Source organism: Ascochyta rabiei, chromosome 18 (assembly GCF_004011695.2).
Source record: "Ascochyta rabiei chromosome 18, complete sequence".
Classification (NCBI taxonomy): domain Eukaryota; kingdom Fungi; phylum Ascomycota; class Dothideomycetes; order Pleosporales; family Didymellaceae; genus Ascochyta; species Ascochyta rabiei.
The window spans coordinates 496,240-524,082 of NC_082422.1; the positions used below are offsets into that span (position 1 = coordinate 496,240).

At 53.1% G+C, this 27,843-nt stretch overlaps 10 protein-coding genes across 10 annotated transcripts, besides 3 other annotated features; 5 read left to right on the top strand and 5 right to left on the bottom strand.

Moving 5' to 3' along the window:
- Positions 1 to 141: 141 nt before the first annotated feature.
- EKO05_0010000 (RNA helicase) lies at positions 142 to 5,662 on the top strand (the record flags this gene model as incomplete). The annotated part of the gene is made up of 2 exons (XM_038942923.1): positions 142 to 882; positions 992 to 5,662. 2 exons carry the CDS (start codon positions 142 to 144, stop codon positions 5,660 to 5,662), a joined length of 5,412 nt encoding a protein of 1,803 aa, XP_038794554.1.
- A 211-nt stretch (positions 5,663 to 5,873) lies between these two features.
- On the bottom strand, positions 5,874 to 7,322 carry EKO05_0010001 (Rhamnogalacturonan hydrolase; the record flags this gene model as incomplete). The annotated part of the gene is made up of 3 exons (XM_038942930.1): positions 5,874 to 6,572; positions 6,637 to 6,869; positions 6,923 to 7,322. 3 exons carry the CDS (start codon positions 7,320 to 7,322, stop codon positions 5,874 to 5,876), a joined length of 1,332 nt encoding a protein of 443 aa, XP_038794555.1.
- A 3,692-nt stretch (positions 7,323 to 11,014) lies between these two features.
- Positions 11,015 to 12,016, bottom strand: EKO05_0010002 (uncharacterized protein; the record flags this gene model as incomplete). Its single annotated transcript, XM_038946983.1, has 1 exon — positions 11,015 to 12,016. One exon carries the CDS (start codon positions 12,014 to 12,016, stop codon positions 11,015 to 11,017), a length of 1,002 nt encoding a protein of 333 aa, XP_038794556.1.
- Positions 12,017 to 12,305: 289 nt separating this feature from the next.
- EKO05_0010003 (uncharacterized protein) lies at positions 12,306 to 13,108 on the top strand (the record flags this gene model as incomplete). The annotated part of the gene is made up of 2 exons (XM_038942833.1): positions 12,306 to 12,550; positions 12,601 to 13,108. The coding sequence occupies 2 exons, from the start codon at positions 12,306 to 12,308 to the stop codon at positions 13,106 to 13,108; spliced, it is 753 nt and encodes a 250-aa protein (XP_038794557.1).
- A 418-nt stretch (positions 13,109 to 13,526) lies between these two features.
- Positions 13,527 to 13,551: a tandem repeat.
- Positions 13,552 to 13,583: 32 nt separating this feature from the next.
- Positions 13,584 to 14,183, bottom strand: EKO05_0010004 (uncharacterized protein; the record flags this gene model as incomplete). Its single annotated transcript, XM_038942859.1, has 2 exons — positions 13,584 to 14,025; positions 14,092 to 14,183. 2 exons carry the CDS (start codon positions 14,181 to 14,183, stop codon positions 13,584 to 13,586), a joined length of 534 nt encoding a protein of 177 aa, XP_038794558.1.
- Positions 14,184 to 14,975: 792 nt separating this feature from the next.
- Positions 14,976 to 16,349, top strand: EKO05_0010005 (uncharacterized protein; the record flags this gene model as incomplete). Its single annotated transcript, XM_059637660.1, has 5 exons — positions 14,976 to 15,300; positions 15,356 to 15,461; positions 15,515 to 15,925; positions 15,975 to 16,113; positions 16,164 to 16,349. The coding sequence occupies 5 exons, from the start codon at positions 14,976 to 14,978 to the stop codon at positions 16,347 to 16,349; spliced, it is 1,167 nt and encodes a 388-aa protein (XP_059493643.1).
- Positions 16,350 to 16,766: 417 nt separating this feature from the next.
- EKO05_0010006 (uncharacterized protein) lies at positions 16,767 to 19,361 on the top strand (the record flags this gene model as incomplete). The annotated part of the gene is made up of 4 exons (XM_059637661.1): positions 16,767 to 16,902; positions 16,955 to 16,987; positions 17,041 to 18,135; positions 18,181 to 19,361. The coding sequence occupies 4 exons, from the start codon at positions 16,767 to 16,769 to the stop codon at positions 19,359 to 19,361; spliced, it is 2,445 nt and encodes an 814-aa protein (XP_059493644.1).
- A 523-nt stretch (positions 19,362 to 19,884) lies between these two features.
- Positions 19,885 to 19,901: a tandem repeat.
- Positions 19,902 to 21,017: 1,116 nt separating this feature from the next.
- On the bottom strand, positions 21,018 to 21,947 carry EKO05_0010007 (uncharacterized protein; the record flags this gene model as incomplete). Its single annotated transcript, XM_038946984.1, has 1 exon — positions 21,018 to 21,947. The coding sequence occupies one exon, from the start codon at positions 21,945 to 21,947 to the stop codon at positions 21,018 to 21,020; it is 930 nt and encodes a 309-aa protein (XP_038794562.1).
- A 1,338-nt stretch (positions 21,948 to 23,285) lies between these two features.
- EKO05_0010008 (uncharacterized protein) lies at positions 23,286 to 24,071 on the bottom strand (the record flags this gene model as incomplete). Its single annotated transcript, XM_038942936.1, has 2 exons — positions 23,286 to 23,860; positions 23,912 to 24,071. 2 exons carry the CDS (start codon positions 24,069 to 24,071, stop codon positions 23,286 to 23,288), a joined length of 735 nt encoding a protein of 244 aa, XP_038794563.1.
- A 1,044-nt stretch (positions 24,072 to 25,115) lies between these two features.
- EKO05_0010009 (Exodeoxyribonuclease I) lies at positions 25,116 to 27,173 on the top strand (the record flags this gene model as incomplete). Its single annotated transcript, XM_038946985.2, has 1 exon — positions 25,116 to 27,173. The coding sequence occupies one exon, from the start codon at positions 25,116 to 25,118 to the stop codon at positions 27,171 to 27,173; it is 2,058 nt and encodes a 685-aa protein (XP_038794564.2).
- A 647-nt stretch (positions 27,174 to 27,820) lies between these two features.
- Positions 27,821 to 27,843: part of a tandem repeat that runs on past the window's edge.

Genomic DNA, 27,843 nt, shown 5'->3' on the forward strand with positions numbered 1-27,843 from the left:
CCACTCACGACCGGCGGCTTTTCGCTGAGCACGGGCTGCTACATCCATTCCACTGAGGAGGAAATACCTCTATTTTTGATGATTGCTGTCCACAACCAGCTGTAATCATCTATACCACATCTCTTCTCGCCGCCACACAATATGGCTGGCGATAATTCTGCGGTCTTGTCACGGATGGACACTACAGATCAAATCTTACAATGGTACTCCAAACTCTTCAGTCGCCGTGTTGATCTTGTGGGCGACTTCGCGGGCAGCGAACGATTCTTGATTCATGGTGAGTCACTTCTGCTCCATTGCTTTAGCGATGCACAGATCGACTTCGAACCTGGACTGCAGCTGCTACACGCCTCATATGCCGTGGAAAAATTCCTGCATGGTCTTGTTTCCCGTCGTTGCAACTTTCACATTGCTTTCTTCGACGAATATCAAGATCTTTGCGTTCCTCAAGATGCTTCGCCTGCCGTTAGCGAAAAGTATCTTCTAGCACGAGCGGCCATCATCCGTCATCTGCAAGTCAACCTGCGCCCAGTTCACCCAGACATCGAGGTCAAGGTCTTCCCATCATCAACGTCTGAAGCCTTCGAAGACTACCTCAGTATAACAGACGTTTACTTCATCCTGTGCCACGATGGAGCATCCACGAAAGACGTTCGTAAGAGAGCAATCCTGCACAAAGATATCGACTCTCTCAAGAGCGAGGACAAGAGTCTTGGGGAGCGTCAAGAGCAATACAAGGCATCACTCCGCACACTGATCTACACTATGATGCAGCGAGGTTACAGTGCTGCACTTGTTAACGGCCTGGAGTTCAATGACACCAAGGCCATAGCGTCTGTTCTCGAGCACTCGCGTGCTATGACCTTAGCGATCTCACAAACGGTAAGCAATAGTCGCGCAAGTTCGCTGCTCTACATCCCACCCTACGCAAGTAGGTTGAGGCGTCACATGTAGGGACATCAGAGAGCAGAGCTAACATACTCTGCCACAGACCCCAACACCAGATTCAAATGCTGAAACAGACACTGCAACTTTACAGCAGTCATTGGCAACTGTTAAGTCAATCCATGAGCATTCTTTCACGGAGCGGGAGTACCTGGCGGTACTTATCGCTTCGAAGTTTGCATCGAAGTCAAAGAACCACCAAAACTTTGCTGTTGCTCTGCTTCGCCATACTGCACTACTCTCGGAGCTGAGTTTGCCGGACCGATTGATGCAGTACCAAGAGCCATCGCAAGAATCCCGCACCTTGATTCTCGAGTTTTGTCAAGAAGCTCGCAGAGTTCTCGCGCAAGCCGCGTGGAGCCAAGAAATCAGTGAGCTAGCCACGACTTGCGATGTTGCAGATCTCATCGACGGACGCTTGTTCGCATCCTGCCTCCAAGACCCCTCGGCCCCAAGCTCGGAGCTCTTCCAATCTTTGGCAAGAGCTGCATCCACTCTGTGTGGTCAGGAGGAGCTCGCAAGGGCAGACGGTGCTGCAACCGCGACTGAAAAGTCTAACGGCAACGCCGAGAAGTCAGACGACGGGGCTTCCTACCGCCTCCTCCCGTTTTCTAACGAGGTGTTTGACAAGCACCTTTCTCCAGTCCATCTCAAAGTAGCCAAATCTGACGGTAAGGTCGATTCGACATCGGCAACGATCTTTCGCGAAGTCTCGCATTGGCACAATACCAAACCTCTGCAGAGTAAAAGTGGTCCCGTTGTGAAAGACGAGAAAGCAGCAAAGAAAGCACTCCGCCGCAACCAGTTCTTCATGGCTGAAATGACAACCTATGCTGCTAGTCTCACGAATGCAGTCGGAAAGGCGCTTGAGCCGGAGACAATTATGGTCGGCGCCTCAAAAGCCAACACACCAGTTCCGTCGAGACCGGGAACGCCTGGCCAAGATTCGGATAGCAAGAAGCCAAAGAAGCAAGGTGGGAAGCCAGGTGGCAAGAACAAGAACCAGGCCAAGCAGAACATGCTCGCCGATATTGCAGCGAGCTCGAAGCGTAAAGAGGAGGACACGGCAGAGAAACAAATCAAAGCCTGGATTGTTGTCTGCGATGGTCTCGAGAAGGAAGTCGACCTGACAACGCGATACGAGAAGGCAAAGAAGTACCTTGTCAATCTCAACACAGACATCAAGCGAAAGGCTCTAGAGGCGGAAGTTCGTCTCTACATGTTGAACGTTCTGTTGAAGATGTGGATGGAACACTGTCGTAAAAACGACAAAGAAGAGGGTCTGTACACCGCCGCGCTGATCTTCGATGCAGTCAGAGCTATCTGTGGTCTTTCCACCGTAACGAAGACAGTAGCCGCATGTCTTACGAAGACCATCGACCGTCTAAAGCTTCCTTCTTTGCAAATTCCACCAACAGAGGGCGACCGAAAGCTGCCGTTTCAACTCACCCTGGATGATACGTCGAGTGCGGACATCGCTCTGAGCCTATCACCAGAAGAGTTCCAGCTGCTTTATTGTGGACCGTACTTCGACCGAACCATGGACTCGGCTCCGGACTCTCGAGTGTCTTTCGAGCCAGATGCGTGGCAACGGAAGGTTTTGGACGAGATCGATGCCCGCCGCAGTCTGCTCGTCGTAGCTCCGACTTCAGCGGGTAAAACATTCATCTCGTTCTACGCCATGCAGAAGGTCCTAGAGTCAAGTAACGACGACGTCTTGGTGTACGTGGCTCCCACAAAGGCACTTGTCAACCAGATCGCAGCCGAAGTACAAGCTCGCTTCTCAAAGAACTACAAGTACGCCAACTCGGTTTGGGGTATTCACACACGTGACACTCGTGTCAACAACCCTACCGGTTGTCAGATCCTGGTAACAGTACCTCACATTCTCCAGATTATGTTGCTCGCGCCCACCAACGCCAGAAGTTGGTCCGAGCGAGTCAAGTGGATCATCTTCGATGAAGTGCACTGCATCGGCCAAGCTGAAGACGGGTTGATCTGGGAACAGCTCCTGCTTATGGCACCCTGCCCCATCATCGCTCTTTCCGCCACCGTCGGAAACGCTGAGGCTTTCAGCGACTGGCTCTCTTCTACACAAAAAGCTGCTGGTAACGAGTTGACCATGGTTCAGCACAAGCACCGTTACTCCGATCTGCGAAAGTTTCTGTACATACCACCAAAGGATTCAGCAAAGCGTCTCGCGGCATCCCTTCCGCTGTCAGCAAACCGTACATTTGCTCGTCTAGGCCTGGACGATGTACCCAACTTCACCTTCATGCATCCTGTCGCCAGTCTTACCAACCGAAGGCGTGGTATGCCAAGTGACTTCTCGTTAGAAGCACGAGACTGTTACTTCCTCTGGCAAAGCATGTCCAAGCACCAGACCAAGGAATATCCAGTCGACAAGTCTCTTACCCCTTCAAGTGTGCTTCCTAAGGTTATGCGCAAGGCTGACATCATTGAATGGGAATCGGGACTCAAGACTCTGCTCGCTCAGTGGATGGCAGATGAAAACTCTCCATTCGAAGCTGTACGAAAGGACTTCAGCTCCTCCGTCACAAAATTGGCTCTTCAGATCAAGGACAGTGATAACGCAGAGCCAATTCAAGATGACATGGAAGTCGATGACCCAGCGAGCAACCACGATGTTGACAATATCCTGCCTCTGTTGACAGAGCTGCATCAGCAAGATGCTCTTCCAGGTATCATCTTCAACTACGATCGAGCCGTCTGCGAGAGGATGTGCCGTACCGTCTTAACCCAGCTGGAAGAGGCCGAGACCGAGTGGAAGAAGACCAGCCCGAAGTGGGCAGAAAAGTTGCGTGAGTGGGAAGAGTACAAGAAGGAGGTTGCCCGCCGTGCCAAGCAAGGTGTTCGCGCCGCGAAGGGTACTACGAAGGAAGAGCAGATGATGGAGGCTGCCAATCGCGAGGTCAGCCCCTTTGCGACCTTCGATCCAGATAGGCCATTGGAGGGTTTCCACTTTGCGAACAGCAAGAGACTGTCCAGTGAGGAACTCCGTAACCACGAGAAGGAGCTCCGATACCGCGGCGTTGACGAGATATTTATCCAAGGCCTGCAGCGTGGTATTGGTGTTCATCACGCTGGTATGAACCGTAAGTACCGCTACGCCGTCGAAGTGCTGTTCAGGAGAGGCTACCTGAGGGTTGTCATCGCGACGGGTACCCTTGCCCTTGGTATCAACATGCCCTGTAAGACTGTTGTCTTCTCTGGCGACTCCATTTTCCTGACGGCTCTCAACTACCGCCAAGCCGCTGGTCGTGCGGGTCGCCGTGGATTCGACTCGCTTGGTAACGTTGTCTTCCATGGCATCTCACTCAGCAAGATCAACAAGCTCATCAGCTCTCGTCTACCTGATCTCAACGGACACTTCCCAATCACCACAACTCTGGTGCTACGCTTGTTCACACTCTTGCACGACTCTGAGAACTCGCCGTTCGCCGTCCGGTGTATCAACGCGTTGTTGTCTCAGCCTCGTGTGTACCTTGGTGGCGAGGAGTCGAAGATGACTGTTCTGCACCATCTACGCTTCTCTATCGAGTATTTGCGCAGGCAATCGCTGTTGGACTCTCGAGGAACGCCACTCAATTTTGCAGGTGCTGTTAGTCATCTGTACTTTACCGAAAATTCTTCTTTCGCCTTCCACGCACTGCTGAAGAATGGATACTTCCACGAGTTGTGCGCGAAGGTGAACACAAACCAGGACTCGGTCTTGCGCGAGCTCATGCTCACTATGTCCCACCTCTTTGGCCGCCTTCACTGCAGACAAGCCGATGAGGAGTTTGTGCAGGAAGTAGTCAAGGGCAGTCCGTCAGTTGTGTTCCTACCCAACATGCCCGAAAACGCAGTCAGTGTCCTGCGCAAGCACAACAAACAAACATTGGACATATTCACATCCTACGTCCGCACCTTTGTTGAGCAGCACCTCCAGGAGGCTGACAACACTCTCCCCTTGACCACGACTAAGGTTGGTGGCAAGTCAAATTCATTCCCCTCGCCCATCAAGGTGCGGTCTTCCTTCGTCGCGCTCTCAGGCCACAACGATGAGTTCGAGTCTATTCACGATCTCTGCACCACAAGCAGGTCCGGAATCTTCCTTGAAGAAGCTGTGGTACCGTATGTCGGCATCTACCCAGAAGACTCTGACTTGCCCCTCAATGCCTACCTGTACGACTTCTTCATGCATGGCAACGCCACCGCTGTTGTCACAGCAAATAGGATCCGCCGCGGAGACATTTGGTTCGTACTCAACGACTTCAGTATGGTGCTTGCAACCATCGTCACCAGCTTGACCAACTTCATGAACCTCGGCACTGAATCTGACCTTGACTTCATCGACGTGCGCGGTGGAGGAGATGACGAGGAGGAGGAGCAGGAGGACAAGCTCCTGCCCACTGGACCTGGTGGGGATGAAGCTACAGGACCTCAATCTGGTGCGCAAGGCGTCAGGGGCCCTGCGCAGCAGCAGAACCTTCCCATCCAGCTTGCGAAGAAAAAGAAGAAGGTCGTTGAGTCCTGGGACGAAGAGGCAGAGAGCTCGAGTAGTGACGGCGAGAACTGGGACGATGGGGAGGACAGCGACGAGGAGAAGGGCGAGGTTGCTTGGGATGAGCAGACTGGATTGTTGAACGTGCTCAAGGCGTTCAAGCTCTTAAAAGCGGACTTTGACACGAAGTTCAGGGCTATGTGGGCTTAGTGGTATGAATGTTGGTATTGCTTGGCTTCTACCAGGTTGATGACATTTATTGCTGCACCTAAGACCAAGAAAGTGTGATGGAAAATGACATTTAGATGACCTCAACACGCGGTCGATGGATGATTGTGAGGCAACTCACTTCAGGTCGAACTACGTACAAGAAACAGATCGAGCTCTTCCATCCATATTACTTCCAGATGACAGGATGAACTTACTGGCTAGCAAGCTTGCTGAAAGGCGGCGTGTTGGGGTAGTAGCTGGCAGGAAGAGTCGGGATAGGAATGCTGCTTGCAGTACCGAACGCCGTCTGCAAGTTCTCCTTCATGCTGGCCGCCGAGTAGGCAGTAGGCGCGGTGGTAACAGTCTGGGTAATCTGTGCATACGCACCAGTTCCGCTCTTTAAGCAGGCTCCAGATCCATGGCCAGAGCGGCAAAGGTTGATGTTCTTGTTGCCCGTCTCGGTCCACATGTTGATGTCCGACACGTTGATATCGGTGCAAGGCGCCGTATCGGCACACACGACCTTGACGGGCCCGCGCTGGGCGCCGTTGGCCTGCGTGCCGCGCCAGTTCTTGGCCGTGATGTTGCTGAGCTGCACGCCGTTGCCAGCGATGGCGCTCATGGACGCCCAGTACTGGTCGATGTTGAAGGCGTATGCGTTGCCGTGGCCGGAGAAGTTCTCGAAGAGCACATCCTCAACGTAACCAGAGCCGCCGTTGGCCTTGATCATCATCATCTGGTTCGACTTCCACGTGTAAATGTTCTTGTACTGGATCTTAGAGATGGCCGTGTCGGCGCCAAGACTGCCCATGCCGCAGCCGCCCGACCAGTTGCAGTAGATGTTCTCGATGAGCAGGTTGGTCGAGGGCGACTTGACGGTTACGCATTCGTCCTTGTTTGTGACCATGATCTGGGTATGTTAGCCGCTAAGAAGAAGGAAAAGGGGGATAACAAGGATTGAGAGAGAAACGTACGTCGTGGACCCAGACATTCGTACCGACGATGTCGACACCATCAAGGCCACCCCAGTCACCACCACGGATGGCCATGTTGTAGGCCTCGCCGTTGGTGACGGTGTTCATAACAAAGTGAAACATCGGGGCGTCGACAAGGATGATATCGTGCACAGAGAAGTTGTTGGTCTTCTCGACACGCAAGAGGCGAGCACCGTTGCGCTTGCCGTTCTTGTGGTCCTCATATCCAAGACCTGATGAAAACATCAACATGTGGACTTTGCAAGAAATGAAGAGTTCGACTTACCTTGTACAGCACCCTTGCCGGTGCTGCTGAACATCTCGAAGTCGTTCGCGTTGCGAATGAACAACATGTTTCCAGCATCGGTACCAGTACGGTAGATAACACCATCAAGCTGCAGAGCCCACGCCTTGCCGCCTTCGAACGTAGCCCACGTCTTCATAGCATAGTCACCAGAAGGGACAACAACAGTGCCGCCTGTCTTGCAAGCCGCAAAGGCACTCAAAAGAGCAGGGCCAAGATCAGTGCTTTTATCAGCCTTGCCACCATACTTCAAGACATTGCAAGTCTTCTTCGCGGTTTTGGCAGCGTGGGTTGTCAAGGGACCAACTTTGCCCGAAAGCTGGCCGAAGACGGCGGTAGGGAGAACGGCAACGGCCGCTACGAGAAGTGACGAAAAATGCATTGTGAATGGAAGAACTGCTCAGCAGAAACGAGTGACTGAAAAACGAACGACGAGTTGAAAAGAGCGACTGAAGAAAGAAAGAAGGTCTCGAGGAGCCTGTGGACTAAGGCACCAAAGGTATATGAATACAGGCGTAGGGTGCGTATGCGCACCATCCTGGTGTCGATCCATCTCAATCCATTTCCCACCATATCTGCGGCCCAGCAGGATGAGCGCTCGTGTTGCACGCAGAGTGCATGATCTTCATGCCTCGTCTGCGGGGGTGGAGCGTCAATCGCGACACCGAACCATCGCAAAAGCACACATCCTCCAGATCTGGGTTCCTCTTTCCACAGCGAAGCCTCGCATGCACATCAAGATTGGGTTGCGTCAGTTCCTTGTTTTTCCCAAACACCCCTTACAGGGACCTCATAGCGTGCGTAAAGCTTGGCTTTCTTCTTCGTTCTGTCGACGTTTCATGTTTCGAGGTCTCGACCATTATGCTATCAGCGCTTGTCCCTCTTTGCAACGGATACCTGATCGGATCTATATTTGTGGGGATGAGTGTTTGCGCGCATGTCAAGTGCCATGCCGGAGTCGTGGTTTTATGAAAGCTTGTTTCAGGCCCCAGATGAAGGATGATGTACTGATGGGGCCTGCAGACGCTGTTGTGGTTGCTGTGCTGTCGCGGTGAACAAGTAACCAAGTCTAATTCAACTGTTGTTGCTTTGATTGCTTTAAAAATGGTTATGGATAGAGTTGTCAAAAGTTAGGTGCTGGTCTTCAGGGCGGCCTCGGCAATCTTCGGAGATTATCAATTGCCGGAGATATACTAGTATGGGTTGTTAACGAAAGACTATTTGCACCCCGTGACTTAGGATTAGTAGTGTAGTTTATATACTTGCTGCGTATTCCTGTCGAACGCTAGGATTTAGCGCCCTTGTCAAAGAACAATAACCTTTACATTGAGTGCACCTTTTATTACATAAATAGAGGAGTTTGCTCTTTATTAAAAGAAATCTCTTACTAATATATATAAAGTAGAAACTTTATAAGTATCCAACCTAGTCTTACTCTCTTAGGATTGATTAGCTGCTGAAACTTCTGTCACGAGGTGTAAAACAGTAAAAGGTCCTTCATTAACGTCTTTATCACATGCTGGAGGTATAAGAAACAACCTTGACTCCGGATAAAGAGGTTAGGAACGGGCCGTTCATGTACCTGAACAGTTGGGGTTGACAAAATGGTGAAGAGCTATGTACATGACTGGCTAAAGATGTACACTCATGACCTAAAGCGTTCTCGAGCAGAGTCACCCAGCGCAGAAGAAAGGTTACAACCAAACTTGGAACAACAATCATGTCAATTTCACCGCCCGTTCAGAGCGAAACTGGTAGATGGTAGATGAAGCACTATCTGTGGCGTGGTCTTCGTTGCTGCTTTACGGGAGCCAAAAGTAGGCGCGCTAAGCAACGAGCGGATTGCGTGTTGCTTCCGCTGCGGTCAATGAAATAGTCTTATAGCACACCCATAATCCTCATTCATACCTCAATCCTCCTCCCTCCGCAGCCCTGGATTTCACTGCCTCCAACAGCAACGCATCGTCCTCGCTCAACTCGCCCACATAATGCGTCCTAGCGTGCAATCTGATATTCCCACTATCGCAATCATGCGTGATCCACGCTGACATGTTGCAACCCTCTTCCGTACACCGCCAAATTCTACTCCTGTCTCTCCATCTTCCAAAGAAAGGTAAGTACTCCCTCGAACCGAAGGAGATACATATCGAGTTGGTTCGTCGACGAATGGCTCGGAAGAAAGCCGGGTCGGAGGTGCATCTGTGTGCGCAGATTGGTTGGTCCAGGGCAACGAGTTTTCTTCGTAGCCTCCAGCAGGGGACCCTATCGAGATCGATATGCTTGTGGAGGTGGATGGATATGCTGACTATGGTGAAATGCGAAGATGGTTTGGATATGGTGCAACGATAGTCATCGCCTCGTTCGAGACACGGTCCTGAGGTGGAAGTACGATGGTCGAAGGGTAAGTACGGCGGCGGAGAAAGCATGGGCAATATCTTTGGTAGATAGTGTTTGAGAGTGTGATCGAAGCGTTCATACATATCTATGACTTTGTGACTCTTGTAAAGGTAGCAAAGGAGACCAATGTTCGATGCGGAAAGAATGATTCTAGTTGCATATCGAGGTCAGCGATATCTTTCGTGGTAAGGTCATGAGACTCACTTGACGTACCGTATATGCTTCCTTATGTTCTGCATTGGGCCGTTATGTCAGGGGTTAGCATGTGCTGCGTCAATGTCCGATACAGAAGAGGTCCATGCTTGCTCTGTTACTGTCTGCCAGCAACCATAGAGAAGATTGTTGTCCAGTCGCGACTACGCAGGTATATGCGAGATACACTGTTACTCAGGTGAAACTTCACAATGAGTTGGCCACAATGACTATGACACGCGGCTCCAACCCGTTGCATGGTCTTCCATTGTTTGCCAAGTTACACTTTCAAATGGTACAAACCTAAGATGGACTGACCATTTGTAGTATCAGCGTCCTGGCTTACACGAAACAGGTACCCGTACGGCTGCGACACCCCAATGGAGATAGCTATCTATCACTGCTCTTAGTACCTTTGCGTAACGGTGGGACAGCCCTGGGATGTGCGCGAAAAGAAGTGTTGTCTGTTGTCGCTTCCTCCCAGAGTTCTCGTTGAGCCGCGCTCCGCGGAGGCAGTCAGCAAGGCTGAAATGTTAAATGGATGCGGAGTATTCAGCTCTCTCTTTGGCTATTCGATCTAGACTATACGTGCAGACTGTTGTTTGGTTCGAAGAGATGCTGACTTACCGTTCAATGTACCTGTAAGACTGACCAGATGTCAGTCTGGTCCTCAGCCCTACAGTGTACGATGCAAACCAACGATACGCCATGCAGGTAAGGACGAATATGAGTGACGCAGTAAGATACCGGTGAGCTGGACATGAGCAATTATGTTGAACGTGCACATTGCGGCTCCCTCCACAGCATCGCCAGCGACTGCTTTACTGCCTGCGTATAAGGTCGCAAACAATTCCCGTGTCAAGTGTATTGAGGTGCATCGAGCCGAGCCGATCTGTACTCCTTGCACCTCTGAACACTACTCTTGTACTCCCTTACTTTAGTCATACATTCTTCGCTACCCCTCGCCATTCTGCACTCCAGTTTCGCCAAAACTTCGAACAGCCTCGGAACTTGAACTCTGGGTTCTGACACTACTGCCCAACTGCAGATTCTTGAGCAATGCCAGCGACACATCCTCAGCCATCCGGCCAACCTTGGCACCATCCAACGAGCAACAGTACAGATGCAGCCATCATTGTCGGCGTTCTGATCGGTGTACTAGGCGTGGTCGCAGTACTTCTGTTCTTGTGGGATCGGCAACGGAAACATGGAGCGAAAAAAGGGTTTCAATACAGGTCTCAGTTGGCATTGCCACCATCATGGAGTCCGCCGTGGCAGGAGAAAGACTCGCAACTGGAGATTGGTGTGATCCGTGAGCCTTTGCCAGTGTATCAAAGGGAACCAAACTCAGAGGAGAGACGGACATGAGCCGCAGTGGCGGACAATGTTTTGGACTTACCGTCGACTCTAACTCGGGGATTACCAATTTTTTTTTTTTTGGATAGGCGATTGTATCGTGGAAATTTGGTGCAGTCGTCGACGGTCTCACACACCCCAGACAATGACATTGCCATCACCTCCTCCGCTGACCCATTCCCTTCTTGTCTTGCAAAATGTTACAGCCGAAACAATATCCTTCTTGCTAGCAGGCTGCACTGCCGGCATTTTGCCCTGCACCTCGCGCATCTCAGAGTGTTTGAAGCGATGCATGCATTCTTCTCCCATGATATCCCACGCAAAAACCATCCCATCATCACTGCCGCTCAAGACAACGCTGTCGTTCAAGCCCAGCGTGCTTCTCACTCTGAGGTCCTTGTTGACGAATGCCTCGTCCTTGTAGGCTTTCAAAAGCTCCCCGTTTGTGCGGTCCATGAGCCTGACTGTCGAGTCAAGCGAGCTGACCAGCATCTCTGTACCCTTCTTCGAGACGTCCAAGCTCGTGCAGGGGAACCCAATGACATCGGCTTGACACATGCCGGTCCTGAGATCGTAGCTTCTCACCCTCCCATCGACACTTGCAGCCAGTATCTCTGCGTCGTGAACGGCAACATCTGTAATGCTGTCCTTGGCATCATCGAGCGTCATGATCGGCTTGTACGAGTTGGACTTGATGTCCCAGACCCTAACAGTGCCGTCGAAGCTTCCCGTCGCAATAATGCTGTCTCCATCTCCACCAAAAACACCGCGATTGACGCGCCCAGAGTGTCCGGTGAAGCGTCTGACGGTTTGCGCAGTCTGCACATCCCAGACAAAGACAGTCTTGTCGCCGCCAGTGGACACGAACTTGTCGTTGTCTGTGTTGACGTCGATAGAGAGGACTTCGTAGCCGTGCGCGCTGTACTTGTTCACAAGACCGGGCGGGTAGGCGTTAGACGCAGTCGGCGCGACGGAGGACGTGGGGGCTTTCTGGGGGTTGAAGAGTCGAATCGTCCGGTCAGATGAGCCGGTCAGGATGTATGACTGCGAACCGGAGGAGTATGCGACAGCGTGTACGATGCCATTATGGCCGGTGAGTTTGGCGATAGGCCTCGTGGGGAAAACAGACATGTTTGCGGCTCTCGCAAGATATAGCAGGCTTGCTCAAGGCATCGCGATGTTGGGACTTTTGCTAGACGCACGAAGTCCAGACAGGTGCGAGCAAGATGCGTGGGGAGTGAAGAGGGAAGATCCCCACCAAAATGTTCAACAGCAAGGAGCTATGACGCTCGGGTCACTTTTTCGAAGGTAGCTGGCTCGAGGTGACGTTTTCACATACCGCGCTTCCCAAGCCTCTAACGGCTCCAGAATTACCGAATTCCTGTCGCAGACCCTAAGCAACCACACTGCACCCGCCAAAATGTCCATTCGACACGTCGACACCGCGCCCAAGGCCGCTGACTTCACCCCGCTACAAGAGCACCAAGAACAGACACCGGCAACCTTCTTCGGCGCAAAGCCAGTAACATACGCAAACTACTCTGGAGTTACACTCTCAGCACCAGCATCGCAGTTGCAAGAAGATGTCGTGTTCGCCAAGTTCACACCCACAACAGACGGCGACGACACTCTGATCAAGGATGTAGACATCTGGGTGACTTCAGAGTACGTTCTACAAGACTCTACCCCTGAAGACAGATGCTGACGACACATAGATCACTCATCCTCTTTCAAACCGCTCCTGTACCGACCGGGGCTGCAATTTCGTACCCCGCCATTGCCCTCCACGCGACGATGAAGTGGAAGTCCACAATCGAAGCGCTCTACATGAACCTGTCCCTCAACGATGCCGAGACCGTGAACGACGAAGAAGACATCCAGACTCTCGAGCTCACCGTGCTACCGCCCAACTACGCCACTTCGCCAGACAACACATATATCAAGGACATCTTCAGCGCGATGAACATATGCGCAGACCTGCACCCGGATCCTGACGCCGACGACGACGGACAGGATATGGAGGATGGCCTGAGTGCGCCGGGTGCGAGTGGATGGATCACAGCAGACAACATAGACCAGTATGTGGACGAGGAGGGGAACTTCAATGGGATGGTGATTGGAGACGAGTTAGGACCTGGCGCGGGGACAGTGAGGCACAGAGACGATAACGAGGGCACAAATGGCGTGAACGGAGATGAGACGAAGTGGTCCAGAACTGGCTAGAAATCATAGCGAGACGACGAGGGCTTGTTGGAGTGAACAGTGCGTCCAGCTGAGTGCGTCCTACTTGAGCTGTAGCGAATCGACCGACATGAGTAATCGTCCCATGAGCGCGACAAGACGGTGGGTCGTAGTAGCCTATATTCAGAGTCTGGTTCGACACCGACTCAAACCAGCTTTCAGTACCAGAGCAACATAAGTTGCTGACAGCTTGTGGTTGTATCTGGGGCACCACGAGCACGCATTTCTCAATCTCCGCAAATCGAACGATTCGTAATGGAAAACACGTAGAATGTACAGTTTATACTTCCACTCCAAACGAGATAACTCAACCCCTCAGAACCGCTCCTGTTCCAAGCGTCTTCAACTCCTCTTCTCCCGCCTTTCCTCACAATTGTCTTCATGTCAGGCCCTCCGGTGCTTCTCTCTTTCTTTCTGTCTTTCTTCAAGCCAGTAAGTCACCGCCATCCACCTACGTCTACTGGAAGAAGACGTAGTACAGCGAAGTGACGACGGTCAAAGCAATAGCCGACCAACCCGTCCTGATGACCTGCTGGTTTGTGAAGCCGACGCCAATGTCCCACAACAGATGCCTCACACCATTGAACGAGTGGAAGAACATGGGGAACGCGAAGAAGCTCTTAAGCGCAATCTTGGCAGCCACAGGCCACGCCGCGACGGTCGCAACCATCGAGGCGGTCTCGAGGTGCCATCCGGTGTAGGGTGCGGCGAGGTATGCGAGACCAAAGAGGTAGAGAGAGCCAGAGAGCGTGATGCCCGTGATGCGGTTCAGCGACGAGGCGTACCAGGTGATTTGCGGCTTGTAGATGGAAAGGTGGGGCGAGACGGGGCGCTGGAGGCGCTGCTTGCGAAGGATCTCGGAGGCGGTGTCTCGCGAGGCGGCCTCTGTAGCTGCGAGCCTGATGTATCGTCAGCCTGTGCGTGGTGGTCGAAGGAGGGAGCGAGATGCTGCTACAGCAACATACCTCTTCTGGATGGTGCGGCCAGCAGGCGCGATCTTGAAGCTGGGGGCTGCCGCGCGGCGCAGGCCGAGCTGGAATACTCGCTGAGAAGCCATTGTCGTCTGCTCTGCAAATTGACCTTGTCGTGGATTCGAGGGTGGTTGTCCCGTTACTGAACGTATCGATGTCGTCGTTGGTTCCTTCCTCCGATTCCCGAGGTCCCTGCCGCCTCCAATCACAGCCCTCGCTTACTCAACCACAGAATCGTCTGTGCGCAACGCATACCCGTAAAATCTTCGCACGCGCGCTGGCGAAGGTTCTGCTTCTCTCCTTCACGAACCTCGTTATCGCCAACGCTGAGCTTTTGCGCTGAAGGCGTTGGAGTGACTTCTCATCTGTCTGCTGGCGTTATGTCAGTGGACTGGGACCTGAGGGATCGGAGAGAGACGCCCGTCGTTAATCACTCGTACTGTTTAAATAATAACTTAACGAGCTTCATATCAAGGCAACATACTACGTAATGTGCAGATGACTTCGTACCTTCCCGAGGCAAGTCCTGTGATGTTGGCGTTTGCTCAATTTGAGATTGCAGACGTAGCTGTTGTCAGCTGCTTGCAAATGAAATGCGCTATCCCGCCTGCACTATGCACGACGACCAGCAAGGCTGCACGTCGTGCGGACCAGTCGAGCTGTCACTGAAGAACACAGTGAGCAAGTGACATATGGATGGAGATGTGCTTCACAGTGAGCCAACAACGATGATGATTTGATGGCCTGGTCCTTGGGCTGAAAAGTTTTCTCTCCGCCTTGTTCAACTCTTCACCTACCTTCCATTTGTGATTACGCCTGTCGCTGCCAAAACCGAGAATCCTGTAACCAAACGGACATCTCGCTCAACAAACGCCGCGATGGCGTCGCAAATATCCAGCTCTGACGTTGGGCTACCGCCAAACTCCTACATCTACAGGATCATTTCCACCGCACCGCGGCTAGATCCGCTTTCATACTCCAAGACTGATCAACTTGCCATCATCTCATCTGACGACTCTCTGCGCTATATAGATCCAGCCACCTTGAACGTGAATGGCGTGGTCAAAACTGTCAACAACAGCGTCACCTGTCTGGAAAGGGCAAACGATGCACCAAGCAATGTCATTGCAACGGCTGGAAGAGATGGGCTTATCAGATTCTGGGACAACAGAAGTAGACAGAAGGTCTTAGAAATTCAGAGCCGTACGTTCACAATTAACTGGTTTGATCATTCGCTGAAGACTGACAATATGCGCAGCGAACAAGCTTGTCTCATCTCTCGTTTGCGATGCGCAGAAAAACTTCGTAGCCGCTGGTATCGAGAATCCAGACGACGGGCCTCACGAATCTCCCGTCTACGTTTGGTATAGTGGTTCCATACATAGTCCCTCAACTTCGACTCCTGACCTTGTATCAGGGATCAGCGCAACACATCAGCGCCTCTGCGCTCGTTCTTCGAGTCACACACAGACACAGTCACATCTCTCCAGTTGCATCCGACACTTCCTACGCTACTTTTGTCCTCTAGCACAGATGGTCTAGTGAATATCTTCGATACGTCTCAATCCGAAGAGGAAGACGCACTTTACCAAGTCATCAACCATGGATCTGCCATCGCACATGCAGGATTCATGTACCCAAGCACCGACATATTCGCACTCGGTACTGACGAAACAATGAGCTTCTATGCCCTGCAAAGTCAGGAGGAGGAAGAAGAGGAACCGACGCCGAAGGCTTTTGGTGATGTGCGGGAGCCGCTTGGATGTGAGTATTTGGCGAAGATGCATTGGGTTGGTAGCCAACCATTTCTTGCTACAGGGAAGCACAGGTGAGTACCCGCGGAATTACAATGCGCCACAGATGCTGATACACGACAGCGAGAGACGTCTCGATCTGGTACCCGTGTGCAAAGGAGTGGGTGGACCGTTGCAATATGAATACGATATCGCAAAGAGCGTCAGGCTATCAAGTGCACATGGCGAGGAGGTCGTGCGAGATTTATTCACCGACACTCACGTACGTTCTTGAGGAGCTCACCTCGCCTGCAGATACTAACATGAATGTAGTCTCAGACTACCTACACCGTTGGCGAAGATGGACACGTCCGCGCCTGGAAGACTGAAGCATCTACTGACGAGACTATGGTGGTCGATGAGGAGGCAGATACTAGGAAGAAGGACAAGAAAGACAGGAAAGAGAAGCGCAAGGAGAAGAAAGAGAAAAAGGACAAGAAGAGGTATGAGCCATACTAAATGCCTGTTGAGATGTGAGAGTACGAGTTGCACACAATGACCCTGAATGGCACACAATGCTCCTGTAGCCTTTGTCAAACTACAACGGTTCTCAACACCTTTTTCATCAAGCTATACATGAGCTTGTAGAACACAGCGTCCCCACGTCGTCCGGATCTGCCGCTAGTCAAATGTACCCCGCAGCCACTCCGCTGTGTGGTTACATCACATCCTCCGATTATCACAAAACGTTCTATGACTTGCCGTTCTGGGGATCGTATTCATGTAATTGCTTGACGATCGGAAGGATGACAGGGAGGGAAGTTACATCGTGCCATGCCAAGAAGGCAGGAATGAACGGTCATATATACCCGCAAAACCCATTCGCACGATGCACTCCCATTGTTTTGATGAAGCACGGGACAGTCCTCGCGAATAATGCAGTCTTCATCTGGACTGAAGGCCTTTGTGGTCTCTTGCCTCGTAGTCTCTACTAGCGCGCAAGGTGAGCCAGATGCACGAGGCAAAACGCCCTACGAGTATGTGAATCCACTCATCGGGACCATCAATGGAGGCAAGTAGAATGAATCTAAACACAAAAGATAACGCAGGTTAACATTGAACAGGTCATGTCTTCCCTGGTGCAACGCTTCCATTCGGTAAGTTGCGGTACACATCAATCACTTCTCATCTTCTATTAATTAAAACTCAGGCATGGCCAAAGCTGGCGCTGATACCTCCGGTGGTGAAAACCAAGGAGGTTTCGCATCAGACACGTCACCGATATATGGCTTCTCGCACATGCACGACAGCGGAACTGGTGGCTCAGCATCGCTCGGCAACTTCCCTATCTTCGCGCAAGCGGGGTGCCCAAACGATGATATCAATGCGTGTAAATACGCTCAGTGGCAACGTGCACAGCCTCGCCAAGAAGGGAGCGTGAATGCACGACCAGGGTACTTCGACATCACCTTGACATCCAACATAAGGACAGAGATGACAGTAACAAACCACACGGCTCTGTGCAGACTCACGTTTCCAGCCACTCCAGTTACTGCAAACACAACACTGAATCCGCACATCCTAGTCGAGCTTGCTGATCTCCCCAGGACCAGGAGTGAAGCCAATATCACTGTGTATCCAGATAGTGGACGCATAACGGGCGGCGGACGCTTCTCACCTTCTTTCGGCAGCGGAACATACCAGTCCTACTTTTGTCTCGACTTCCATGGTGCGAAAGTGAAAGATGTAGGTGTCTGGAGCAATTCGCGCGCCTCTAAGCAAGCACAGAGCCTCAAGATCAAGCCTGGCGACGAGCGTCAAACACCCAGCGACACACCCGCAGGTGGCTGGGTACAATTCGAGAAGCCGGAAGCAGCAAACCAAATTTTGGCTAGAGTTGGTATGAGCTTTATCAGCGAAGCTCAAGCCTGCTCTAATGCCGAGCGAGAGATTGCGACTGGAGATTTTGATAGCGTCGTAGCTGTAGCCGAAGCTGCTTGGAAGTCAAAGTTCTCTGTGATCACCTTGAAAGACGGCGGTGTATCAGAGGTCCTCCTGAAAGCGTTCTGGAGTGGCGTGTACCGTTCCATGATCTCGCCGCAGGATTACACAGGCGAGAACCCGTTCTGGGAGGACGGAGAACCGTACTATGATTCTTTCTACTGCATTTGGGATTCTTTCAGGAGCATACATCCCCTCCTCACGATACTTGATCCACACAGCCAGACCTTGATGGTCAGAAGTCTGCTGAGTATATACAAGCACACTGGCTATCTCCCCGACTGCAGAATGAGCCACTGCAAAGGTATTTGCGCTGTTGTCGTTCCCAGTGACTTGCTTACCTAGTCAGGATTCACACAAGGCGGCTCAAATGCAGATATTGTAATCGTAGACGCGTACCTTAAAAACATCTCCGCAGGAATTGACTGGACTTTCGCCTACGAAGCCATAGTCAAGGATGCCGAAATCGAGCCTCCAGACTGGAACCTCGAAGGCCGTGGTGGCCTCGCGTCCTGGAAAAGTCTTGGCTACATCCCCACCGAGAACCTCGACACCGACGGCACCGGCCTAGAGACACGATCTATATCCCGCACTGTAGAGTATGCATACAACGACTTCGCCATCAGCACGCTCGCACGCTCACTTGGAAACCTGGCGGACGCGCAGAAGTATCTTGGACGGAGTGGGAATTGGAGGAATATGTTCAACCCCACGCAAAGAAGCGTTGTGAACGGACAAGACACAGGTTTCGAGGGCTTCCTACAACCCCGTTACATGAACGGTACATTCGGCTACCAGGACCCGATTTTCTGCTCCCCACTCCTCAACTTCACAGGCTGCTATCTCAACCCATCTGGGCGCGAGACCTACGAAGGACCTATCTGGATGTACTCGTTCTACGCACCTGGAGATATGGCGTCCCTCATCACCACGCTCGGCGGCACAGACACTTTCGTCAAACGCCTGGACTGGCTGCATGAGTCTGGCGTCCTGTATGTCGGTGACGAACAATCGTTCCTCAACCTATTCCTGTACCACTACGCTGGTCGCCCGGGCAAGAGCGCGCAGCGAGCACACCAGTACATCCCCAGTCTGTTCAACGACACCATCTCTGGGATCCCGGGCAACGACGATTCCGGCGCCATGGGCTCTTTCGAAGCGCTTGTCATGATGGGCTTGTATCCCAACGCGGGACAAGATGTGTATTTCATCACCCCTCCTTTCTTCGAGGAGGTGAACATACTGAATCAGCAGACCGGCAAGACTGCCACGGTCAGGAACATCAACTTCGACCCTGCATTCGAGAGTATATATGTTCAGAGCGCGACGCTCAACGGACAGCCGTACACGAAGAACTGGTTGACGCATGGCTTCTTCCTTGGAGGAGGGGTGCTGGAGCTGACGCTGGGGCCGCAGGAGAGTGACTGGGGTACCAGACCGGAGGATGTACCGCCCAGTCTGGGGCCATTTGGGAATGTCACAGGCATGAATGAACTGGATCGCAGGTGGACGGAGAGTGGGTTCGTGTAGGCAATGAGCGTAGACAGATCCGTCCTCTGGCTGTAGACACGGACGCAATATCGAGCACGACCAATACGACAATGAACTTGAGCGGTCCTTTTGCATCAGTGTTGTACAGTCTGCAGAACGACTGATGCCCTCCTCCGGTGCTGACAATGCTCCAGTACTTCTCGCTGCTCTTCTTACGCAGTGTTTTACCATACTTCATCATGATCAAGAACGTGGACACGCATGCCAAACCGACAAAGGCTGCCGAAATAAAACAGTTATGGTATCCCATGTTAGTTACCCAAGGAGTGATACTGCAGCCGGTTAGCACAGGACCCAAAGCAGGAAGGAGCAACGTACGCATAGCTGACAGCCAACATCACAGTGTCTCGAACAACGATAGTGGCCGCCATCGCATCGGCGCAAACACCCGGGTAGCTATCAATCAGGGTAGTTGATACTCAGCGTAAACCCCAAGCAAGTCGTGAACGCCAGGCTGCCCATAGCCGCAAGAAGGCCAACCCAGTGAGTCCGCTGCGCTGCACCCCCCCCCCCCCCCCCACAACAGAACCGCAGCTGCAGGCACCATGACCATGCAGATTGCAAGGGGCCAGAGGCGGAACTCGGCTTCGGCGCCCCAGAAGTAGGGCGTGTCGCTGAGGACGAGTGAGGCGGTGGCGTTGAGGATATTGAACCAGATGAGGTACGAGCCGGCGGAGAAGCCGGTGTAGAGTACAACCGGCCACGTTAGGTACAGAGATATGCTCTTGAGATGGCTGAGCATGGTCCCGTTCTGCGATGGGTTCCAAAGCGAGAGCTTTTGTTTGAAGGTCTTGGTCTGGGTGGGAACTCTGTATTCTTCACTCGCGGAGGTTTGTACCGCCGCCAGTTGCTGCTGTTTGAGCCTGCATTGGATGAGCGAGAGGTTCACTTAAACTTGAGCCACCTCTCGGGGCATGCCCAGAGGCCATTCAAGTATCACGCTCCTCGCATCAATTGATCTCGACACGCTGTTCGAAACGGGCCAGACCATTCGGTGTGCAAGGCTGCCAGCCGACCTTGCAGTGGTCGAGCAGAGCAATCAGCGACAGGTAGCAAGAAACGGACTTTGCGAACGTCTGCCGATGATGATTAGGATCTCTCCTGACGCTGTACGCGCACCGCTGTCGTGTCTTGGAGATGAATACCCCAGACTCGTCTCCGCACACCGGCTCGTCCCCGCTCGCGTGGCGTTCTTCCGTGAAAGTCAAAGCTCAGCAAGATCCATAAAGGATTGCCAGACCGCCGGCGCAACCCACAGGTCCATCAAAAATCAGAACTAGGAGAGCCTTCACAGCAATCGTCGTTGGGAGCAAAGACGTTGCTTGTTGCACGTTAGGATTGTGGAGACGAGGGGCTGTGAACAATCAAGCTGGAGTCTGTGGGTATCTCCGGCGATTTTGTCACTTTGCTGAACAGCCTCACGAGGTACGGTTATGATTATCGGCCTCAGCTTATCTCTAGAAACTGAAAAACATACCATCTGCGTGTTTCAATGCGATGGAAAGCTTAGGTTATCATGGTCTGATGTAATCATTAAAGTCTATGCTATGCTGTATGTTGTATCTACATATGTACAAGCTGTCATCGTTCTATCATTATCGTAATCTCAAAACCTTCTCTCGATACAACATGCACTTAGTTGTAGGTGAAGACGGGAGCAGTGAGGTTGGCGTACTGGCCGGAGCCGAAGGGGTTGGAGGGGGTGACCTTCTGGCCGTTGATGTCTGAGACGCCGAACCAAGCCAGCTCCTTGCCGTTAACAACGGTCATGACAGCGAAAGCGGGGGCAGGCTGCGCAGTGTATCCCCAAGAGACGGTGTAAGGAGAGCCAGATGTGCAGGGCTGGTTGGACCAGGACTCGGTGGCAGCGTCCTTACCGGGCATGCGGATGACGGTGCAGCGCTCGGTCTTGCCGTCGGCCTCGATGACGAAGTTGTAGTCGCAACCAGAGTTGTCTTCACCGCAGTAGCGGCTCAGATTGTTAACAGCCCATGTCTTGTCAGACTTTACTGGGTTGGAACCACTGGAAACTGGGACAGCGGAGGGTGTGGGGCAAGAGCCCGGGTGAGCCGGGTTGCAGCCTCCGGGGATCGATGTTGCAACAGGTGTAGCAACAGCCGTCGAGAAGTAGGATGAAGGGCAAGAGCCAGGATGAGCCGGGTTGCAGCCTCCGGGGATCGATGTTGCAACAGGTGTAGCAACAGCCGTCGAGAAGTAGGATGAAGGGCAAGAGCCAGGATGAGCCGGGTTGCAGCCACCAGGAATGCTAGTAGCAACAGGGGTCGCCTGTGTGGAAGTAGGCTCGGGGTCGCATGATGTAGCTGATGGTGTAGCGACTGTGGACGAACGGACAATGGTCGCAGTGGCAGACGCGCAATACTCACGGCCACGAGCGTTGTCCTCGCCGAGGCAAGACTGGAGATCACAAGCACATGCGACCTGGGGAACTCCTGAGGCGACGCAAGACTTGTATGTGTCCTGGCACGGGTCCTGGCGGCGGTTGAGCGGTCCGGCGGAGATGACGGAGGTAAGAGCAAGGGCAACGGCGAGAGTCTTAGTGTACATCTTCAAGGTCTTTCTTGCTGATGATGAGGTGATGAAATGGGACTAGATATCAGAAGAAAGTGTCGTGGGATGGAGGAGTGATGTTTGTGGTTGGTGAGTTTGGATGTGAATAAGAGAGAGGGATTCTTCAATCCTTATATGTAAATTCAGATCGCTTCTCCCGGTAGCCCGGAGACCTTCACCATGGTACTCATGCGAGGAAAATCAGTGCACATGACGTCGGTTCTCGTGTTTTGGTTGCACTGACCTAAAGCGCGAGGCTGGTGAGGGTCCTGCCTCTGCGCTAGATCGCTAGTACCCGTCGCCCATGCAACGTCAGTATCTAAATTTGTCTTTGACCACTCACATTGCCACCCGGAGCCTCGGCCGACTCGACACCTGCGGCACTACCTATCATGCGAGCGAGGAATGTCCGCCGTATCCGCTGCGCTGTCAAGGTACTTTTGTGCCCTGTAGCAAGACCTGGGGTGCAGATCAAGTCCCATGGAGCGGTGGCAATCCCAGTCGGGCATCGCAGGATGGACTCAATAGAGCGCTAGCCCATGTCAGATCCGACAGCCCGACGACAGAGTCGTATGGGCCAAAACTCAAGACGACCTCGTATCTGGCGTGTTGCTATCTGAATGAGGTCTGAAGTCATAGACTCGGCGAGTTGCCAACTCCCCGAAAGCATCTTCAACGTCACTCGCCTCGTATAAGACTTGCCAGAGAATGAGATGCTATCCCTGAACGAAGCTAATCAGCGCGAGCAGCGCGCAAGGTTTCTAGGAACGAGCTCAATCGCCAAGCAGAGTCCAACGCAGCTGGTTCCGATCACAAAGGGCGACTGTTTGTGATCTGTGGCTGGGATGAGCGCGCATTGACTCGTGAGTTTTCCACATCAGAAGAGATGGTCGATGCTCAGGTGTAAGTGTGGGGACCTGTGGATCGTCCGTTGACCATCGCGTTTATGACACGCCACCTGATCATCTTGCATGGTACCTGCGGATGGCATCTCAGCGTCTCTCAGGCAAGTGGTCGTCGCATTAGCAACACACGTGAGGTCCTCCAGACTTTTCATCCTCTCCCAGACTGCTGTCACACAAGTCAAGATTGATTGTCTGCTGGAGCCATTGAAGTGGCTGGGAGCGATACGAGATGGAACGTGCGTGATGGAGGTGGACTTGGAGAGAATGTTCTGGTGGAAAAAACGAACGTCGTCGAAGTACCCTTGCAGAGTGCTGAGCGGATATCGAATGGCTGGCAAGGACAAACGTTTACATTTGGTATCGAACGATAATAGGAACACACAACAGCCGCCGTAGCCACTCGTCCCGCCTCTCCGTCTCAGGCACTTTATTACACAGCGAACAGAGCGAGTCCACCGAGCAGACCAGCCATAGCAGGCGAGAGCCTAAACTTCTCTGCAGCGCCCGTAAACGGTTGAACACTGCTTCTCGGCAAGCCGCCACTTCCACTGGCTGACGCGGTGCCTTGAGCAGTCCCGCTCGCTCTGCCATCGACCATGAAGAAGTTGCCCGCGATAGGCGGACTGACTTTGTTCTTGACCATGAAAGCATTAATATCAAAGTTGATCCGATCTGAAACACTGGTGAAGTCTGACGCCTGCACTTTCAAGTCTGCGGGCTGTTGGAACAAAAGCTCAACGTAGCGATGCGGAATGGTGTCCGTTGGAGGCGGGCCTGGCGGTATGTACGCTGCTGGCCCTTGCTCGGTTGACGCAAGCAAGGTAGCGGACCCGCCAACCTTCTGCTGTGTGGCTTTGAACCCTGTGTTCATGGCGTGAAGCAGAACGCGGCGCTTTGCGCTGCCTCCCTCCGGCGGGACGTCAAGGTCGAGCATAACGAACATGTAGGTCGCGCTCATGTTCGATATTGTGTTCGCTACCGCAATCTTCGGCTGGGTTGCTGTTTCTGCGCAATGTCAGGAGACGTTTTGTCACAACCAACCCGAGGCTAGCTCACCAGCTTTTGAAAGAACCTGACCTGGCGTCATGACCATGGTTGTGTTGAAGAAAACATCCAGCTTGCTACTTGCTATTGGTGTGAAGCCTGAGGGTGTGACACTTTGCGCCTGCACCAGACCTGCCAGGGCGGCGATGAGCAACGACGAAGCAAAATGCATGATGGATTCGGTGGAGAAACGACTAGAGAGAATGGGTGATGAATGAATATGATGATGTTACTAACAGTCGAATAACCGCAGACCCGAAGGCCTGACTATATCAGTCGAGCGTCGAGTACGCGTCTCAAAGCCTGGCTGTGTCAAAGATGGTACTCGCCGTCAAAACCGAGCTGGAGTGCATATCCCGTTGCGCCCCTGTGCGGCGACCATGAAACGGGAATCGCGTGAGGCCTCCACCGAGATCCTTGGCGAGACAATATTCTGTAAGGCAACGCAGTGAATAACGGTGTAGTCTGAGGCACACTGCAGTCTGCACTGCCGCAATGTTTGAGCCTCGAGGTTGCGCGATGGCAAACTTACTGGTAGACCAAGGTGGTTATTGCTTCCTGCTCTAACATATATGTCACCACAACGCGAATTCGCGACACTAGAACGGAGAAAAGATAACCAGCTGGAGCTTTTTCGCAGCCGCTGTAAGGCATCGTAACGCAGCGCGGCTCGGCTTGCCAATGCGTTCGTCCAAGCCGTTATTCAGAGTGGAGGCCGAAACAAGTACACGTCTGAGACACCCCGCGCAACAGCGGCGACAGCCTCAAATGCGAAACCTGTCACTGACGCTGGACATGCACGTAATCGATGAGAGATGGCGAAAGTACGAGTTTGGATGGATTTCAAGCTCTTGACATTTCCCCACTCGTACAGCCAAGTATCTGTCAGCGACGTTAACTGGAGTGTGCACAACAATGTGTCGTGACCGTCCCTCTCGAGCTGCCAGAATTCACGCTTTGACTGAGAGGTTATTGACTGGGCAAATTGCCGTGAGACTTCTGTACTGCGAGGATCGTTGTGTGAGTTACTGCCGCAGCACAGCGGACAGAGAGTATGGAAACAGGACAATCTTCCAGCGACAACAGAGTCGCATAACTCTGATAGGAAGTTCCAGAAGGTGATGTCTGATGTGCGGGTTCGTCTGCGCTCAGCAAGTAAGCGCGCACGTGCTTTCGTGCGTTAGCGCGGTGGCAATGTCTTCGCGTAATAGACCGGATGAGCATCTATCAACAGTGGCCCGAGGGTGCTCTTCCAGCTTTTGGACGCACCAGTTCCTCATACATGCTGTTTCCATCCTTCTTTCGAATGACGGACCCCGCGTCCAAGGCTGGGACTTTGAAAAACGCAACGAGCGCGTTGAGTGCCGAGAAGGCGCGCTGGCCACTCGCATTCAAGATACAACCGCAAGCACCGCAAGGATCATCTGCATTTGGCGTCCCTTGGACGAATCGCAAGCCCACCAAGACATGGTGGAGCCACGTTCTCTATCGAGGACCAAACAACGAGCGGGTCAAGATTCTTTACAGCAAAACCAAGGCAGACTCGGAAGTACTGGCTCGACAATTTCTCGGAGAAGAAGTGGTTGGCTTCGATATGGAATGGCCTTGGGACGACTGGAAGAGAGCGAACAAGCTGCAGAACAAGATTGGGTTGATTCAAGTTGCGACCGAAGACAAAGTCGCTCTCTTTCACATCGGTCTGCACACCGGCGAAACCACCGACGACATCCTCGCTCCATCGTTGCGCAAGCTCATTGAGAGCGCGAGCATTGGGAAGATCGGTGTCGGCATCCTGAATGCAGACTTTGCCCGATTGAGCAAGTACTTCAAGGTGCATCCAAAAGCCGCAATCGAGCTCAGTCATCTACACCGTCTCGTCACGTTTGGAGGACGCAAGCCAGAGCTTGTGTCGACGAAGATGACGAGCCTTGCCAATCAAGTCGAACAGCATCTCGGACACCCGCTCTATAAGGGCAATGTCAGGACCTCGGACTGGAGCCAACCATTGTCACGGGAGCAGATCAAATATGCCGCCGGAGATGCGTACGCGGGGATCATGCTGTACCATTGCCTAAACTACAAGCGACTACAGATGAAGCCTACGCCGCCTCTGCCCATCCACGCGGAGAAGTACCTGGGCTTGAAGGTTGGTGGGATTGGCTCGCTGCATCTGGAGCCCGTGGAAGAAGGCGGCAAGATGATGAGCTCGGCATTCTTTTTTGGTGTTGCCACTGCGCCAGAAGACGTGTCAAAATCGAGGGAGGCTGCGAAGAGCTCAGGAAGTGGAGGGAAAGTGCCTGCAGCCCGCAGCGAGGTGATCAAGACTAGAACACCTTCTCTAGATCCTACTTCACAGGCTCTTTACGAAGAGTTGTGCCTCCGGCGCACAGCGTTTGCTGTGGAGAGCCAGGTGTCGGAATACCGCGTTGCAACGAATCTAGTCCTCACGCAGCTTGCACAAGAGCGTCCGCTGAACAGCGAGGCGCTGTTGAAGATCAAGGGTATCGGGGCCGTGCAAGAGAAGCGCTATGGCCGCGGCTGGATCGCGGTCATCTCCTCGTTCATGGACAAAGAGGGAATTCGTAAGTCTGAACGTGCCGCCGACGTATCCACCGAGACAGTCTCGAAAGAGGCGGTCGGCGTAGCGCTTCCTTGTACACGTAGTCGCCACTCGAGACAGCGAGCGCGCGAGACAGCCGACTCGTCGCCTGCTTTCGGTACACCTCCACGAGCACGCACACGGCAGTTGCACACGGGGCTGTCCCTCGCGCTGGCAGAAACAGGGATATCAGCGAGTGCTTCGACGACCGAGGCATCAGACGACAGCCTGCCATGCTTGGATTTCGGCGACCATCCATGGCGGAGAAGCCCAGGCGCGAAGCGAAAACGGAGGGAAAGCCCAAGCCAAGCAGACACGCCCCCCCACCAGCGGCACGAACAAGGCGTCGCTCCAAGCGCCTCGCTGAGAACGAAGACGACCGCAGCCAGCTCATGGAAACCCGACTCTCCACCGCAGCGACCCCTCACGCCGCGCTCCATGGTCTTCCGCAACAAGCTCATCGCGCTCAGCCGGCAGGTGGCGCGCAGACAGCAGCTCGATGCCTCGACGCTCGTGTCGGGCAAGACGCTGGAGCTGCTCGCTCGGCGGCCGCCGCAGACGCACGAGGAGCTTCGACGGGTGCCGGGTGTTGAGGGGTTTTTCCGTGCGTGTGTGGAGACGAATGTGGATTTGCTGGAGAGGATGGGGAGGTTTTGGCCGGGGCGTGTTGGGTAGGGGTGGTGTGCTGGGGTGGTGATTTGTGGTTGCGTGCACAGATACAAATATGGGTTTGCTGGAGTGGTGATTCGTGGTCAAGTTATTAGAGGATGGGAAGGTTTCGGCCTGGGCGTGTTGGGTAGGGGTGATGTGCTGGAGTGTCAGAGGCAGGGAAGGCTGGTACTCAGAAGCATCTGACTATACACCAACAAGGAGAGAGGGGGATAGGATTCTGATATCATGATTCTCAACGTCCTGACATGTTCCTAAGCGAGTCGCTGTAGGTATGCAGGTGGGATAGTATGTCTTCGGACGGCGTCGTGATTGGCCGAGGGGAAGAAGGAAAGGGTGCGAGGTGGTTTGTACCCGTGCAGCCCACGAGTGCAGCGCGCTACTGTTGAGCGAGAATAGACCGACTGGGTTTGCGGGGGGCGCACATGGCGTTCCCCCGTAGCGAGGGCTAGTGGCAGCCACTGGTCTGGGCAGCGTGCCGGCGAAAGACAAGGTGCAGAGGCGGGCTGCGGACTTGCGAGTGAGTGCGAGGGCGAGGGCTTGGCTGCATGCAGCTGCGCAACGTGGGCGACGATGCTTGGGCGCTGCAGAGGGAGGTCTGGGGGCCTGAGCAGGTACGATAACGATGCTAACGATGCTGGCTCACGGTAACGGCAACGGCAACGGCAACAGCAAC